This window comes from Nelusetta ayraudi, unplaced genomic scaffold, assembly GCF_046127955.1.
Source record: "Nelusetta ayraudi isolate G7.1 ecotype Tasmania unplaced genomic scaffold, CSIRO-AGI_Nayr_v1 ptg000124l, whole genome shotgun sequence".
Lineage (NCBI taxonomy): Eukaryota > Metazoa > Chordata > Actinopteri > Tetraodontiformes > Monacanthidae > Nelusetta > Nelusetta ayraudi.
Window position 1 is genome coordinate 261,015 of NW_027466174.1, and position 16,486 is coordinate 277,500.

General features: G+C 45.1%; 1 protein-coding gene across 2 annotated transcripts in view; it reads right to left on the reverse strand.

The window, feature by feature from the left end:
* Positions 1–16,486, reverse strand: part of ppfia4 (PTPRF interacting protein alpha 4) — a 51,623-nt gene that overhangs the window by 16,789 nt on the left and 18,348 nt on the right. For both annotated transcript variants that reach the window (XM_076050162.1, XM_076050163.1), the window contains exons 2-4: positions 1,155–1,256; positions 761–925; positions 441–515 (exon numbers count right to left, since the gene is read on the reverse strand). In XM_076050162.1, the coding sequence (XP_075906277.1) occupies positions 441–515; positions 761–925; positions 1,155–1,256 (342 nt within the window). The remainder of the gene's footprint in view (positions 1–440; positions 516–760; positions 926–1,154; positions 1,257–16,486) is intronic.

Consider the following 16,486-nt stretch of genomic DNA (forward strand, 5'->3'; position numbering starts at 1 on the left):
CTCATTTTTTTTTTTTTTTTGCTTTTTCAAATATGAGTTTTGCTCGCAGGAGGGGAGAGAGGTTTCTGCCTCTCTTATAAAGCTGTGTGATTAGTGAGTTAATAACACGTCATAAGCTTTAAATCTCATCCAGCCTGCTGCTCTGACTGCTCATAAATATTCAACCAAATTTATCTTTGGAAACGTTTGTGTAATTACTTTTTTTAAAATAGATGGGCAAAGAGGGAGGTTTTTATGTGTGTCTGTGTGTGCGCGTGTGCGCACTGTGTGTGTGTGTGTGTGTGTGTGGGCTGAGATGACTAGATGAGCCTGCTTGCCCAGCATGACACTAGAAAGGTGTCGTGATTGGACAGCTCACACACACACACACACACACACACACACACACACACACACACACGCGCACACGCACACGCACGCAATGGGTTCTTCCGCCCTACCTCTTGTGTGGTGGTTGCCAGTTGCACCTCCAGGGAGGCCACTCTCTCCAGAGCCACTCTGAGCCTCTCGCGCACCTGTATGACACCAGGGAGACACACACACACACAGGCACACACACACACACACACACACACACACAAACAGACAGTAAACACCTTAGAACAATATCTAGCATGATGGCAAGGTCCCATATGCGAAACTCAATTTGTGGAGAGTTAATGTGTAACACATCTTTAGGAAATCTGCTATCTGAATATATATTTTCGGCACCTTTCTTTCCTTATGATCTGTGTGTGTGTGTGTGTGTGTGTGTGTCCACCTTCTCATCCAGGGCCTTGTGATGTTCAAACAAAGACTTGAGGGCTTTGAGGACCTCCACCTCGCTGGAGACTCCAGATGGCGGCGGTGCCTGTCGCTTCACCACTGTCATCCTCAGACTGCGTTCGTGACGAGACACCAGACACTCCAGGTGCTCCAACAGCAGCTAAACACACACACACACACACACACACACACACACACACACACAATGCAAATGCACGATCGAAGAGAACGCTTATGTAAAATGCAGAAGCGATGCTTTGTTTTTCATTGCCCAACACCACAAACTCGCACTTAAATCTTCACATACAAGCATTAAAACACACACACAATCGCACACGCATGCACGCACGCACGCTCGCTCACACACGCGCACATTGTGCAGTACGCACTCTGGTGTTGTTCCTTTCAGCTTTCAGCTCAGATATTTCCTCCTCCTTCTCCAGCAGCTGCTCCCGGCATATGTTCAGCTCCTTCGTCAGGGTGGCAAACTCCTACACAACACACACAGACGAAGGTTAATCTACGCACACACACACACACACACACACACACACACACACACACCGGTCACTGAAATCATTCCTCTGTGCAACTGAGCTGACATGCGGCTCCAGTCTCAGGGGGCTTAAACACGGGAGCCTGGCTGACCAGAGCTCGTCTGGCGGCTCAGAGTTCTGCCTTAGCTTGATGCTGCAGGGGAACCTCCATCAGCAGGAGATGCCAAGATAAGTTCACAAAGGTCCAGGGCGGTTGAGAGTAATAAAAACCTTTCTGTCTGAGGGCCTCTGCTTAAGAAATGCCGACAGTGCGGCCGAGATGAATGTCATCAGAGAGGCAGGGAGCAACGGCTGGCTCGCTGCAGCGGCTGCCTCAGGGGTTTCAGAAGCTATAAAATTACAATGACACGTACAAAAAAAAAAGATAAATATGGCTAATGGTATTGTCTTGACGGGAGCGGCGGTCGAAATTAACACTGCGCTCACTTCAAAGGCCCAGTGGAACAGATTTAGTGTTTTTTTGTTTTTTGTTTTTTTAAAAAAAGCAAACAAAACCTTGCATTAATTCCGAGTTTTCTGATGTCTCACTTGAGGGTTAGATGAAGAAAGAATGAGCTAGTCCATGTTCTCGGCTACCTTGCGCTGCCTCACTTCACAGTCAAGGCCACATTTGCTCTTTGTGTAAATGAGTTTATCATCAGCGAAAACCCAACAGTTTGTTCATTTTTTAGTTTCTTTATCGAACAAAAAGAAACATTATATTTCCATTTAGTATGAGCAGATCCTTAAGAATATTACAAAAACCGCTACAAAATAAAAGTTTGTACTGTATGTATTTATTATTATTAGTAGTAAACACTGTGTTACTGTAAAGGGATGATAAAAAATACAAGCGTTAAAGTGATGCCCAGACCAAAATCAGATGATTGAATTGACCCAAAATCATTCAGAGCCACGTGAGTCAAGTGTTTTCCGCTCGAGAGCCGTTTGACCTGTTAACGTTGGCTCCTCACACTCTGCGGTGTTGACAGGTGGCGGTGCGCACTCCTCTCGAGCTTTTAAGCACTTGCGGTGCCCCCAGAGGTCGTTTGTTTCGTCACGGCGGAAAATATCCAGCCCTCAAGTGATGGTGAGCGGCTCAGAGCCCACAACAATGGTCTGCGGTCCGTTAAGATAAAGTCAGTCAGTCATCGAGGGAAAAACCCTGAAGTCTGCAGTCGACCGTGTACGTGCTCACATCAACACAACAACGCGCGGGATACGGTGAGCATTGTTGCAAAAGAAGAAAAGAGAAGGGTGTTGACATATTATTGTTTCTCTCATTGGATTGTTACCATGAGATGATGTTGTTATGTTTCTTTTGTTCACTTGTGCTGTTGGAAACCTCCCAAATGGTCCTACCCTAGCTGCGTTTCTAGAATCACTGCTTCTGCGCTTCACACCATTCAGTGGAAACAACTGCAAATCGCAATTGTACTTTGTCGAAATTTTAGAAATATCGCTTTTATTTTGCAAAAAACTGTCATGGAAACGCGGCCACTGACAGTAATGAGTAGCAAATGTGTGAAATTTACGTTTCGGATGAACTGTCCCTTTAAGTGATATGCATGTGAGCAGGCAGTCAAATGTGTGAGCGTCAGTAAAACCCTCTATTGGCATTTAAAATATGAGCCTTGCGGCTATATATTTTAACTGGCTGCAGGCTGCCGCCTCCCATTTGCCTCCATAGCCGTGGCATCAATCTCCTGGTACGAGCCTCCCCCTGCAGCCTGCGCACACTTATTTCACGTCTCGTCACAAACCCATCACACACTGTTTAAGATAGCGGCGGCGCGCCCGTCGCCGCTGCGCAAACAACCACTCGGCCGCAGATTTGATGGACGTTTTACGCTCTTCCGGAGCTGTAAAGCGAAGGCTCCATTAACTTCATTGGTGGTGGGGAACGATGTGATGGAAGGGCGGCGACCATTCCGCTGCGTGTTTGCTTTTTACACTACATCAACCCTAATGGCATTTCACCTGGATGCATTTTTCATTTTTAGGGATGAACTGAGCCTTTTGAAACACAAAAGCGGACAAAAAGCCGGGGGAAAAAAACATAAACGTGGAGGTGCCCTTTGACCGACACTCGTGGCTGAATATTGAAAGGTTAAAGTCGGCCTCACTCCAATCATCCAGGATTATATGAAAACACGTTGAGTTTTTTACAAAGCCTGTCTGAACCAGGTGTTTGTTTCCTCGAATAAAATAACCCTCCAAAAAAAACACAACACAAAATCCCGCATGACGTCGCGCTAAAAGAAAATTTCCTACATCACAAACTCGTTCATCCCTTCGCCTCGCCGGAGAAAAACCCGAGGAAACACTCCATGCTTTTCTCCACCTTCAGCAAATTGTATTTCATGATTTGTCTTGATGCATTCTGAGGAGTAGACGCTCATCTCAGCCAGCATATTCCGGGCTCCCAGCCAACGACTGTAATCCACTTGACTGTGCGATTTTCTTTCTCTTTTTTTTTTTGCCTATGCTGTCAGTCAAGCAGGCTACTCGGCCATTCACGCTGTGACATCACAAGGGGGGCAGGTACAAACTGTATGCAACTCAGAGATTGATTGTGGTGTGTGTAGATTTTCTCCAATATTAACAGCCAATATTGACGCTGTTGTAACTGCACATTTTGCACAGACTCCTTTATTTATTTCGACATAAAAGCTAAAGCCCTTACCGCCAATATCTCAAAAATCTTCCAGAATTTTTCCAGAATGCTGCAGGCAGTGAAGGTGCTACTTAGCTTTTGATGGTCTGTGCTGTGAATTAATGTAGCATGACAGCATAACAACAACTGTTCCGACTCGGAGACATCTGTTCTTCACTTTGGACTTAGTTTTGCTCATCGGACTGATGTAGTTTTATGGTGCTGATATGATTGAATACCTGTAATGTGTATAACATCCTCTGGGCTCAGTTAAAAATGTATGTCCCCGTTGAAGGTGTTGTAATAACGAAGGTAATCTATTTCAACAGATGATACGTAGTCAAACTTTACAACAGCCCTAAACTGAGACGCACTAAAATCTATGAAATCCTGTGCTGCTTCATAAAACTGTAATAGTTTAAATGCAATCATTTTTTCTTTGCACGCACTCCGAACGTGCGCAGGGATTAACCTTGGTTTTCTTTGAACCCTGCAATTCTGAGCTTCTGGATCCCACCTCCACCACCCTCCAAAAAAAAAAAAAAAAAAAAAAACCACAGTCAGAGGAGAAGGAGCAGGCAGAAGGGTTTGGAGGGAGGAAGGAGCACCGAGAGGAGCGGGAGAAAATGGGTCAGCGCGTTCATTTTGCTTTCCCCTTATTCCACAGGGGTGCACCAATAGACGGGAGCTCAGCCCAAATCCGCCAACAGATGTTAGAGCTCACTGTCTCTTTCAATCGTGGCGAAAAAGGCTCAAAAGGGCCACCTCTCGCGCCTCTGCACTTCATCTCCTCATCCCTTCATCCCGCCGCCTTTTAGCGGCTCCCCTGCATCTTCCCCGTAAAACCGCTTTAACGCTCCGAATATGAGGAGCACGCGCTAATAACTGAGCACAGATAAAGGTATGAATACGTAACGGCTGTAAAGGAGACTTACATAATGGAAGTGGGTTGGCTGGGCGCGCAACGGGTGGAATATAGGACGTGGCTGTCTAGACAAAGTAATGCTCCTGTTTAATTTCTCATGGAACGTCTGGCTGGCGGTTTCCCTTATGGCAGCTCCTTCTGCGCCACGCACGCACACACCGTGCACGCAGAGCCTGCCAAAGCAATGCCAAACATCCCTGGATGTTCACTCAGCCTCAGACTGAGACCCTCTGATGGGGTGACGGCGTCGACATGTGTCTGGGAGCCCGGAGAAGAGTTGCGGGGCCTCCAACCACGGCGTGAGATAGCGAGCGGTTACCAAACACTGCTGAGCCCAGACATTGTAAAGGGATTTCTCCCCTTTGCTTCCTTAAGCAGTTTGGGATTAAAGGATGAAAAAAAAAAAAAATGCTCTGTGTGTGTGTGTGTGTGTGTGTGTGTGTGTGTTTGTGCGCTTGCAGTAAGTGCATGAGATTGGAGAGCGGTCGGATGAACAGAAAAAGACAGAAAGGCCTCTCGCACGCACACAATCGTGTTTTTATATTCAGGTTGTGCACAGCCTGCTGCTTGTTGTGTGAGGTCACACGACTGGAATCGACGCGTCGTACCAGATTGTGCAGCTCCGTGTCTTAGCGCGCTTGTTTGTGCGGGTTGATATTTCGGAAGAAGACAAACCGACGTTTTCAACGCCTTGTTACTTCCCGTTCTTTGCCGCGTGGTTAAAGTCTAAAAGCTGTGACGTCACAACTTAGTTTCTGAGGATCCGCCATTCATCAACTCTTCAGCTGCGTTTCCATTACCACTACGATTGCACAAAACCTAAATAACACAAACTGATAATGGAAACAAATTTGAACCTCTCAAATATCGCTGAGAGGTTTTGACGCTCTCATGAGGGGGTTCTTCAGACGTATCGCTATAGAAGTAAATCGCAAAAGTGTCATGGACATAAAAACACTTTTTTTTTGCATTTACGCGTCAGCGGACGTGACGTACGGGGTCACGCGACCAGTTCACTTCATGTGAAAATGGCACGTTGTGTAAATCTCTGTAAATCTTCGAAATACTGCTTTGATTTTGTGAAACTGAACTGTAATGGATACCCTAGAAGCTAAAAGCAACTCATGGGTTCATCCATCCAGTCCTTGTGTACTTTGTGAAGGCATCATAACTGTGACTGCGACTTCATGGTATAATAATGACAATTGTGGCCTAACATGGGGCACCGCTGACGGTTGGTGGACTCCTCGAAAAACAATCTTTTTGTGATGTCAACCGATAATATCTCAGCTCAAAAGGAGTGCGAGGAGAATCGTGGCTGGAAATGCCTCTCTCTGCTCTTTGCAGACGGTTCAGTTCGTTCAGTCTACTGTATCACGACACTCAACATATAGCGGGCAAAGATGATTGAATGAGGAGGCACGGTCCTCTGCCTAACTACGATGGATTGCTCCCTTGAGAAGAGAATCGCTCACCACATACTGAAAAGTAATCTGGAGTTTTGTAAGCGAGTCGGGGCAAAAGGAGTCGTGTATGAACAGGTGGAGTGACGCTACCTCAGCTGTGCTCAGGATGTTATTCTGGACAGCTGCCGTGAAACAAGAGCTGAGCCGAGGGCAAAGTTCTGGATTATCATCGCGAGCAACAAGCTCGAGGAGGAACCAGAGGAACCAGGCTGAAGGTCCGAGCAAGTCTTGCAGAGGGTTGTTATTGGCTTTTTTTCCGCCGCCTCCAGCAAGCACGGCTTGAAGACTTTACTAACTGCGAGGAAAACCCTGGCAGGCAGAGAATTCACTGGAGGACTTTTTAAATCCCATTAGGTTCTGGAACGCTTCTGGGTTCCCTGAGGAGGAGCTGCGTGAGTGTTGGAGGACAGAGGGGAGGTCTGGAGTAATCGTCTTAGCCCGATAGCACCCTGCTGTCCCAAGGCAGTGCCCGATAAGTGGCAGATAATGTTTGGATATATACACGCAAAACAAAACATAGACAAATAAATAAATAAATAGATAATTACTGTGTAAACAACAGTCAAATTTTACAGTTTGTGCACACCTGGGTTATTGTTTTTAAATGAGCTTTTAAATAGGTTGTGTTTAATAATTCCACCAATGCTCAACTCACACATGCTATACATATGCTGTGAAAAAAACAAAAACAGATAGGATACCTACGTAGACACTAATAAATAAAGCAATCCTTGACTTAGACCACAAATCCATTTGTCTAATGTAAGGTTTGCACATCTCAGGTGCAACAGTGAATATTAAGGCTGCACTCAAACCAAATCCAGTGCTTTGAATGAAAGCAGACAGGGTTGCAATTGTGTGCCGAGGACGATCGATACGAAGTATTTCATTGAATTAAAAAAAAGCAAACAAGACAAAAGCAAAGTGTCGGCGTCACTAGAAACTGATGGGATGTGCTGCGTTGCGATCGCAGCGCCAATGCAACCAAAGACTGCGGCTGCTTGTGCAGAGCGAGAGTGAGTCCTCAGGGAAACTCTGATATCGCAGCTCTCTGACTGTTCACCACTGCAGAGAAAGTGATGTGATAAACACCAGGGAGGATTTAACATCTCAGTGACACACACGCACGCACGCACGCACGCACGCACGCACGCACGCACGCACACACGCAGATGTGTGCGAGCGCGCAAACACATCAACACAACACCTTGCCAAGGTGTCGACCCTGCGATTCCAGCAAGTAATCCGTTGCCATGGCACCTCCTCCTGCACATGCCGCCTTTTGCCATGGCAACGACTCATTAGCAAATTAAAAAAAAAGCACGAACTTCGCACGAGAGTTTCGTCGTGCGTGTGCAGCAGACGCACATCCAGAGACGTGCAGAAATCCTGGGCCGGGCGGTGACGTGACGTGGCGGCGCTCCACAAATATTTCACTCTGACTTGTGATTGAATGAATAGTTTATTTCATTCAATTCATTCTAATTATAGTTTATTTTCGTTTACAGTGTAAATTAAAGCAATCTTGTGCATTCAACTGACAAGAAAGAACCTTCCAAAACAAATTTGCACATTATGTACGCTCACAACAAAAATAAAAGAACTCAAAAAAAAAAGCAGTAGGCTGAAGCTGAAGCTCATTCTTGCCTATCCTATAAAATCCATAAGAAAAAAAAGAACACAAAAAAACAAAATGTGCTTTACATTACTCTTCACAATTGACTCACATTTCAATCATTTATCCTTATAATCATGAAGCATTTTGCCCTTCAACATTGTTTTAAAACTCAACAAAGAGCTACACATTTTCATTTAATTTCCAAAATTTAACTCCAAAAAAGAAATACATCTATATTTAACATTGGTTCTCACCTCACATAAGTCACTCAACACTCTTAATATATATATTTATTTTCTCTCAATTTAAATAAACTTAGAATACTGACCGGAAGATTTTTATTCTTTACTCGAAATAGCATTTCTATACTCCATTCAAAAAACCAAAAACCTAACGCATTAATCTTGAGAGCTATAATTATTATTGAACTCTGAGACGGATGCGGCAAATTTAGGCTTGTGATAAACAAGCAGCAGAAGTGAAGCACATTAGGAGAAATGCCAGGACTGACGCCGTGCCAAGTATGGACTCAATCCTGGAGCGCTGAAAGCACAGCAGCAAATATTAATAATAAAATAATGGATCATGACGCTTATTAAAATCTTCTTGTAAACGCCTTGAGGCAAAGTGAATTCCAATCTTTTATCTTGCAGCAGCTTTGGTAACAACATGGCAACATGCAAAGTTCTGGGGTAAAAGAAATGGGAAATAGTTTTGACGGAACACTGACGAAGGCAAAAAGTCGATTCATCCTCCAGTGAGGAAGAACTTGTCCTCATTATACTTTCCAAGAAAGAGAATGGAGAAGATGTTTTGGATGAAGCCCCTCTTGATGAAGTAAGGATAGAGGGGGAGAGTTTCTCCTCTTGATTTAGTAGTTTAAACAGTTAAAGTTCAGTAGTTTAAGTTGAGACCTGGCCACGTCCTCTTCACGACAGTTCGTAGAGTTAAAGAGTTAAAGCTGCTTCTCATCTGTCAAGCCAGAGACACACGTCAAATATCATGTAAAGTCTTAAATGTATATTAAATACACTCCAACGTCTACGCCTGGAATCCTCCATCACCATCGGTTAGAATGTAATACATCACCTGGGCTAATTAAAGGCTCACGTCACTTAGTATTCAAACATCCGACAAAGCCACAGCCCAAACTTCCAGTGCTGCGCATGAATTTGAAGCTTCACTAGCGCTGAATCCATCTGGGGGGGCGACAGTCGTCAAACACACACACGCAGACACTGGAAATGCAGTTAGTTTTGTGAAAGCAGACACAATGACACAATGGCAGGTGAAAGAGAGAAGAAGCAGTAAGCAGGGCATCTACTGGGAGAACTGGAAGTTTCCACCAAAAACCTGCTCGACAATCTCACGAACCGCCGGATCAACACTGTCACTGCGGGAAGAACCTCAGAATTCCCTGATTGTCTGTCACAAACTGACACTCGCGGCTTTGATTCTGACTTTGGAAACATCCCACAGCCAACTCTCGCAGATTTTTCCCCCTCTTCTGGACCTACTTGTAGGGCCTGAGCCCAGAATAGCATCCATTTATGCATCCCTGTTTTCCTCCGTTAAAGCAAAGCAAAAAACCTTAAAGGGCTGCCGTCGAAGAAACACAAAGACGGGGAGGGAGAGCGAGGAGGGAGGCAAATACTTCCTCTGCCCGGATGAGAGGAGAAACACAAAGAGTTTTTCTGTGTTTGCGCATGGGTTCAGTTTGCCTCTCGGTGAGTGCGCTGTCGAAAAAACCATATGGCGGACCGGAGAAGAAGGATGCCACATAAAAATCTAAAATTCCCAGCACAGCATGACCTTTATTTTGACGCATCTGAAGCTACGTCAACAAGGAGAAAAAAAAGAAAAAGGCTTTTCGCATCTTCAAGACACCACTGAGGTTTAGAGGGAAGAAGGAGGAAGAGGAGGAGGAGGAGGAGGAGGAGGAAGAGTGGGAGGGGATGAGGCCGTACGTCAGACCTATACAGCCGAGCCATCAGCAGCCAAAATCAACCAGGTCACATGACGGCGAGAGAACGAGAGCGCAATCAGAGCCTTGGCTGGCAACAGTGACAAGCTGTCCCTACCTGGTACATGTAGGTGTTAAAGTGGGTCCCATTCTGAAGGTGGATCTTCACTGTTGGGTTCATGGTGAAGGCTAACCATGTCAGGTCCCTCAAACAGACCCCCCATAGAAAGAGCCACCGAGGGGCGGAGGTGGAGGCAAGGAGGGAGAGGAAGCGGGAGCGAGAGAGACAGAGAGAGAGGGAGAGAGGAAAAGAGGGCTCGGGCTCCGGCAGCAGCAGCAGCAGCAGCAGCAGCAGCAGCGGCAGCTAGACGAGGTTCCCGTGCCGCTTCGCTCTGCCCTCAGCCTGAACTGACTGAGACGCCAGGGACAAAAGGGATAAAAGAGGTGGGGCGGGAGGAGAGAGGAGGATTTTGGGTGAGGTAAACACTGAAAAGGTTTTGATCAGAGAGACCCAGCGATGAGAGAGGAGGAGGACGGAGGAGGACGGAGGATGGAGGATGGAGGGCGAGATGCTGCGGCTGGTGGAATCAGCTGATGGAGGGAGGGAGGAGGAGGAGGAAGGAGGAAGGAGGGTTTGGCCAAGGACTGCTGGCTGCTAAGGCCACCTGTTCTCCCTCTCTCTCTCCCTCTCTCTCTCTCTCTCTACACACACACACTCACATGGGGAAGTTCAGTCAGTCACCCAAAGGGAGGCTTTTTTCCCCCTTAAACTCACATTTGGAACTAATGCCAAGAATTAGCATGAAATTAAATGCTCTATTTCCCCCTGATAAAAAAAAAAAACTCCAGTCACTGCTCACTCAACAAAAAAAATTCCAGAGACCCATTTCTCCTCCAGCGTGACGCTGTGCGTGCTGATTCTTTCTATTTATAAATGGCAGGCTGGTTCCTCCCCTCCTCAGCTCGGCGAGATTTCAGACAGCGAGCGCTTAACAGGGAAGAAGATCGAGTTTATGTTATCATCTCTCTCTCTCTCTCTCTCTCTCTCTCTCTCTCTCTCTCTCTCTCTCTCTCCCGTTAGCGGCAGCCGCAGATGTCATTTGACTCGGCGACGCGTAATCTCGCTTTTGTTGCTGTGTCATCACCATAAAATGCGCAGCCATTAGGATGGAAATAACTTGGCACACGTTTATGTTCGACTCCACATCACTGACTCGATACACATTATTTATGATGCCAGCCATGACACAGCTATTCAAGTCATCGTTTGAAACCCCCCCCCCCCCAAAAAAAACCCAAAACACGTTACAAGCAATTTTGTTCTGAGCAGCCAGGTGAAAATGTACGTCTCATTCTAAGGCTGTACAGTGTACACGGCGGGCTCGCGCTTGTCTTAACCTGATGCAGCGATAACTTTGAATTTGCTCATTTCTATCTTTTTTTTTTTTACATTAATTGATGAAGATTTTTCAGCGGTTTTCCCTCTTTGCTGAGACCTCGCAGCTTGGAGTCAATCTACTTCCTGTTAACATACTGATTAATGAAGTCGACACAAATTCCACTTCTTCAAAGGTACCTCTTCGCTAAAAAATGTTAATTTGGCATGATTTATGTATAATCAGGTTATGAGGAGCTTTTAATTAGTCACAACTGGTTTGACAGTTTATTACGCATTTCTCCCTCATTAATTCTCATCCCTCATGTTCTCTAGTGCCTCAGCTCCAACTGGGCTCCGACAGCGATCCAACTCAAAACAACAACAACAACAACAACGAAAAGAAAAGAAAAATGTATATTAACACCAATTCAACATCGTTACAATTGGAGCTGGCAGCGCAAAAATACAAGATGTGAAAAGGGATCTTGGATCTGCACCTGGTTGTCAGGGAAACAGAGTTCACCGGAAGGAAGAGAGATGTGTGTGAGTCAGCCAGACAAGTCCAAACCCTCCAGCTTCCAGCATTAAAACATCCCCAAGTGATTTCAGTGACTTCCACTGTTAACCAACTGGAAACGGATGCCGGCTCTGGCCTTTGAGTCTAGTGGTCACTGCTGCCATCTGGGTTAGTGGTGAGACAGAGACCCCTACTGGCGGGACGAGGCAGTAACTTAAAAAAAAGAGGAAGTATCAAACCAAATTTATTAAGGTGCCAGGAAAGACACGAACAGCGGTCTAAGACATGTTGGGATTAAAACTGAAATTTAAGTCTATTGGTGATGGGGGCAGCAAATAATGTAGCAATAATAACCCATAAAATGCAACGGTTACTGCTTTGACCAGTGGGACCAGACACAAAGTCAGAGACACACCAGTTTGCACCTCTCTAATTTTAAAATACAACACTGGCTTTGCCACCCAAAACCATTCTAATCTTTTATAAGGATTTTTTTTGGTTATACCAAGTAACAGTCATGATGAACGTACAGGTCTTTGAATTGAGGTGGTGGAAGTTGGCATAGCAACAAAAGATACAAATAGGTGGACCAAATGTTTATATGCAGGGCAAAATGCAGCATCCACGTGGAAATCACACTATGTTCTGTAGTGAGCTGCCATATGAACCAGGACAAACCCCATAATTCACATTTTCACCCGGAAGGCTCATTTATTCTCTGTGCCAAACACACATATGGATACAGATGGGGCCTTCTGTCCATTTATTTGCCAGGATCATGGGTGTTTACAGTAACGGAACAAATGTAGCAGTGCCCTCCAAAAAAAATGGGGCAGTCTTGATCACTTTGGCCCACTGTTAAAATCCAGACCAGCAAAACAAACAGCATAGATTAACTTTTTTTCCCCTTTAAAAGAGATTAGACTTGACACAACTTTATTTTGAAGAAATATGGATTGTGATGATTGTGACGCTACAGCTAGATGGTCTTGTCTTAGTCTCAGTCTCGGTCTTGTCTCAGTCTTGATCTTGACATGGTCGGTCTTGGCCTTGTCTTGGTCTGAGTCTCAACACGGTCTCAGTGTTGTCTTGGTCTCGACACTCCGGTCTTAGTAGTATCTTGGTCTGGGTTAAGGCGGTCTTAACAGCATCACTACTTGGACCCTGTGGGTTCTGTGGTTGTTGGAGCCCAATCAGTCACGATTATGAAAGCATGAAAACCACACACACGTCATAACATATATATATATATATATATATATATATATATATACACACACACACACACACAAACCATAAGGCCTGACCACTACTGACAATTCCTTGGGGAACCGGAGACACTTGGAGCAGCGCTTCATGCATAACAACTGTCGGAAGAGGAAGATGTTCTTTCCTCTATCTGGCAGCCTCACACGCTTTTCTCTTGCAGCTACCTCAGAGTCTGTCCTGCCACTGCTGTCTGCTTAACTACACTTGATTACTTTTTTTTTGAACACTCTTTCCACTCCAGCTCCTCAATGCTTTGCAGCTCTCCCTCATTCTTTTTTTTTTTTCCCTCCAATGCTCTTGCTCTCTTTCCTACTTTTTCTCAAGCGTTACTAATCTCTGCCTGGCCTTCTCTGGACAGAGAGCAGCCATTTTACACTGCACTGCATGGAGCAGAAGGCGACCCTACTGCCCACACACACACACACACACACACACACACACACACACACACACACACACACACACACACACACGCACACACACACACACACACACACACACTAAAAGAAAAAGCACTGATTTGTGACGCGACACTGTTTATTACAGTAGCATAGAATTAAGGAACATCTCAAGAACTAAAACTACTGACCACAAAAAAGAAAAAAAAAAAAAGAAAAAAAATCACAAATATCTGATTAAAGGCAGGCTCGAGCGGCAGCGACATAAAACCACCTCTATTTCTCTTCTACAGTCGACAGGCACAAATGGCTCACTCTGATGCTTGAATCAATATTCGAATAAGGAGAAAGTGTGTTAAAAGGGAATGAAATTGCAACTGCAAATATATGAACCCAACCCTGTATGATGTCTGGGTCGCAATTAAGCGAGTCAACCAGTGTCCTTTGAGGAGAGATGGCAGAAGCCACAGGTGGGGATTAGTTGCAGTGACGCTACCAATAGGAAGAGCTGTGCTGTTACCATGTTAACGTGCAACACGCGCTGCGTTTCCATGACAGCTTTTTCGCAAAATAAAAGCGATAGTTCTGACATTTCTACAAAGTACAATTGCGATTTGCAGGTGTTTTGCATTGAATTGAAAGTTTGCTTTTCTTTGTTTACGTTTGTTTGCTGTCAAGAATGGTTGTTATATTTTTTCTCTTTGATTACTTGCCAAAAATATTGTCTCCTCCTCCGTCCAATCATAATGCGCCATTTTCACTTCATGTGAACTGGTCACGTGACCTCCGTACGTCACGTCCGCTGACGTGTAAATATAAAAAAAGTGTTTCCATGACACTTTTGCGATATGCCTCTATATGCGATATTTGAGAGGTTTTTTTCGAAGTTTAGGTGTTTCCATTACCAGTTTTTTATTGCAAGATTTATGTTTTGGGCAATTCCAGGGGTAATGGAAACGCAGACACTGATAGAGATTACATCTCATTGGTCGGCTTTGATAGTCAAAGAACAAACTTTCTTCCAAGAGATTTTGGAGAAGTGTCCTCTTCCCAAATGTCAGGGGCTGTCTTCCTGATGGGTATGTGATAAACAGTAAAGTTCTATACACATAGAGATATATCTTTTATCGATTATATAAATGAGACATCTGGGCATCAAGGAGTGTCAGAGAGTAAATATTTGCCCTCTTGTGTCTATGGACTGATTTTTTTTCACACTCCATCTTGGTAGATTTGTCACCCTGCTTGGTCTCCGCCTCCCTCCCCTCACCTCAATTATGCCGCCCAAAGCACCTGTGTCAGCTGTGTTTCTGCCGTTCCCATCACTCAGTTAGAGTCCCACAATCCACCTCCCTCGCTGCTTCCTCCTCCTCCTCCTCCTCCTCTCTGTCTTCCCCAGGCTGCAGTTTGGCCCAAAAGGAGGCCTGTGTAAAATCCGCTGTGCACAAATAGACTGAAAACGACCAAAAAAAAAAAGCCCAAAACATTTACATAAAAACCATACTTATCTGATTTAGAACCTGATGCATTCATGCACGGATCAGACGGGGTTGATTCCATTACTATATTACTATATGCAGGAAAAAAAACAAACTTGTACACCGAAAATTACACAAGGTAGAGCACACAGACAACCCCAGGAGGCCGCAGGAAAACACACAAACACACATACACGCACACATTGCCTGTCCCAGCTGCTCTGTTTTGCAGATGAAAGTGCGGCGTGGTTTCAGAGCACAGCGAGAGATGCATCAAAACACAGCTGTATTAATATTAATCTCCATATTCCGAATAAATAAACTCCTCTAAGGGTGCATCCAGCATCATTTTTAATAACCTCCCCCTCCATCCCAAATCCTTCATGAGGGCTAAAAACAGCAGCGTGTAATGAGAAGCCAAGGTGTGTGTGTGTGTGTGTGTGTGTGTGTGTGTGTGTGTGTGTGTGTGTAGAGGTCAGGAAAACTGCTCCTGACCTTCACAGAGTGCAAGCTGCAGTGGCACGGTGTAACTGTACACCTGTGTGTGTGTGTGTGTGTGTGTGTGTGTGTGTGTGTGTGTGTGTCTGCTGTAGCAACACTAATGACGGAGGCATGTCAGGCTCCCCTTGTGGTGCCAGCGAGCGAGGGAGGCGTCACACTGCCGCCCTGTCCTTGTCCCACTCTGGCCTTCATTCAAGTGAGAAGCCACTCAAGGAGACACGGTCAGTGAGTAGCAGTGAGAGAACGACGCCACCATCAGAGCCTCTAATGTCAAAAGGCCTTGTTTGTGCCCTTTATTTTTGTCGAGAACGACACAAGTCTCTATTCAGTCACTTCTGGTGACTGAATTCAGCTCAGTGAAGAGTGAAAAGTCTGTCCTCTTACTTCACCGTTGAGCGTTATTACTTGTTTCCTGGTTCAAGGCCATTTGACTCCTGTGGTAAAACTTTATTGGCCCCTTAAACATTATATTGAGCTGTCATCATGCGCAAACCCACATGTTTTATTTTGTTTTCCTGACGCTACACTTTGTACACTTACCCACGCAGTCTGCGCTTCACCGACTCTTTTTTTCCCCCCCCTTTCACTCCCACTTTGCTTCTACGCTGTCAATCAACACCGAGAGCCATAATTTACAGTCTCGGGTAATAACAGGATCACTTTGCAGATCCACAATCTATGCAGAAATCACTTCACCAAATGTTTTCTGACAACAATGTGTGTCTCTTGCCTGTCAGTAAACTCCTTTGAAATGAGAAAAATCCATCTTTGGCTTGTGCTTGCACCACTTTTCAAAACACGCAACGCATATACTCTGTTCTGGAAGCCTGCCATTTGTGACATCACAAAGGGCATTGGCACCTCACTTGGCACCTATCCCAGGGCAGGTGTTGGATGCGACTTGTTTTTAATCCCCTTCCAAACATGAAAAATTCTAGAAGGCGTCAGTTGTAGCGGCAAGCAAAGCTTTTTTTTTGTGGGAGGCTGCAAACAGAGCGATAATTACACCATTTCTG